Here is a 2059-nt window from a genome sequence, read left to right as displayed (position 1 = left end):
TTTTCGCTGTCAGAAACTGCAGTTACCCACAATTCCTCCTTCCTCATCACTGACTTATACACCTGTGTATCTCCCCCGGGCCGTGTACCTGTCCCAGGGCCGCTGCAGAGGGGTTGGGCTGACTCAAGGCGACAGTGTATTTTTGGTGAATTTGCTGCCAACATTAAAATACGGGTTCCCGACCTCGGGGAAGTTCTTACAGTATTTGGGGTCTCATTTCCCGAGGGTCGCCTTCTGCCGCAGAGCGGCAGCTGACTTCTTCCCGGAGGTACCTTTTAGTTCTCGCCACCAGCGTCGCCCCTTACTGTGTCCCACACCCGCTAGCTTTACTCGTCCCGATTATGAGCTCGGTCCCCGAGACATTCGACCTTTGACCTCTGCGTTTGCTTTTCATCACCTCCCTATCTCTGATGCCTAATGACGAAGCAGGTACATAGATACAGGCTATCGATAGATGCTTTGTGACTGAATCAAAATTTTAAAAGTATATTTTTGATCATACGATAGATTATGTGAGGGTTCGATTCAAAAAATAGGTACTTGTTACCTGATCTAGAGTAGAAGGAGTTTAAAAAAAATGACTTGAAGTTTTGGGTCAAGAATTTTATGAGGTTTATATCTTCCTTAAAACGGAATATAACTCGATCAATCCCTTTCTTATTAATTTTTGTTCTAGGTAAATAAATTCAGATTAGTGGTTGACTGGCCTAAAGGAGGAAAATGATGAGTGAACCAGGCTAAAGTCTCTCTAAGTAAGACAGACACGGTGAAGCTGGGTGACTGGTCGCACACTCCTGACCATGTTCCACCTCCAGGGGCCAGGAACGCGCTGAGCGGCCGGCCCATCCACAGGTGACACTCACCCGGAACGTCGCAGAAAAAGCTGTCTTTGTGGAAGTTCCAGTCGACCTCTCTTCTCTCTCTTTCATGATGATCGTCTGACCATCGATCGTCTCGGTGGCTGAAACGGCACATGAATTTGATCTTCAGTAAAATATTACGGACTTTGAGGCCGACGAGCCCACCTGTGAGAGGACACCTCCGAGCCACGCCCCGTTCTGCACTCGAAATTATGTTGGAAGGATTAACAGAGGCCCCCAACTTTAACTTTCTCACTTCTGAAAATTAGAGTCCCAACCCCTCACTTCTTCATCGTAATACAGCAAAATCTCGCCAGGCGATGACAATTTAAACAAACTCCGTGGCAAAGATTTGGAGCCACGCAGTTTACATTCAGTCTTTTTGCTCGGGCAGTGTTTTGTCTGGAAGTTAATAAACGGTCACCTTTTGGCTTGCTCATCTGCATATTTAAAGGGGTAATTGGCTAGTGTCGCTTTGTATCCCGTATTTTTCACCATGTTGTTCCACGTGACCAGTCTCTGGCCTATGGTAGTCCCTCTTGGTTCAAAACCCTAAGGAGAAATATTACAAATTCCCATTAGTGAACTTCATTTCAGGGTAAAGACAGTTACAGCTGCTTAGGCAAGCAATGTCGAGGTGACGTACAAATCAATCAAATGTACAGATGTTCCTCACCGCGACTCCAGAGGTGATCAGCATTAAAACAAGATGACATGATAAGAGTCACCTGTTAACTATGAGGAAACGATTCGATTCTTGGGTATGTTACATGTCTCAAGAAAGAGGAAAAGAATCGTATCTGAAGCTTCTTTCAAATCCACGCCTAAGCATTTACTAAACACTTATTTTTATGTTGCGAAGAATCATGGCTGGATTAAATTTGCTGTGCATGTTGCAGTGTTTTATAAAGAGGTGCCCATCCTTGCTCACATCTCCCTTGTGATTCCACTGCCAGGGAACGTTTGCTTAAAAACAGACCCTGCTTTCTCTCAGCAGCACCGAAGTTCCTTTAACTTCTTTGGGGAAAAAAGAGATGCTCAGTCTTAAAGACTTTCCGAAAAGCGATTGCGGTATGCAGATTCCGCAACTGCTTTTTAGCTTAAACATGGGCCCCAAGAAGCACAATTTCCAGACTTTAGATGGTGAGCGAGTTCCTTGACCCTTTAAGAACCTGAGAATACAGATAAACCATGTCTTT

At 44.9% G+C, this 2059-nt stretch overlaps 1 protein-coding gene across 3 annotated transcripts in view; it reads right to left on the bottom strand.

Annotated features, from left to right (window-relative positions):
- The window catches only part of DISP1 (dispatched RND transporter family member 1), a 125837-nt gene that overhangs the window by 6849 nt on the left and 116929 nt on the right, over window positions 1-2059 (bottom strand). For all 3 annotated transcript variants that reach the window (XM_015592766.2, XM_025049829.1, XM_025049828.1), the window contains 2 exons: window positions 1285-1412; window positions 864-961 (listed from right to left, as the gene is read on the bottom strand). In XM_015592766.2, the coding sequence (XP_015448252.1) occupies window positions 864-961; window positions 1285-1412 (226 nt within the window). The remainder of the gene's footprint in view (window positions 1-863; window positions 962-1284; window positions 1413-2059) is intronic.

This window comes from Pteropus alecto, unplaced genomic scaffold (genome assembly GCF_000325575.1).
Source record: "Pteropus alecto unplaced genomic scaffold, ASM32557v1 scaffold65, whole genome shotgun sequence".
Taxonomy (NCBI): Eukaryota; Metazoa; Chordata; class Mammalia; order Chiroptera; family Pteropodidae; genus Pteropus; species Pteropus alecto.
This window is presented reverse-complemented; position numbering and strand designations above follow the sequence as displayed.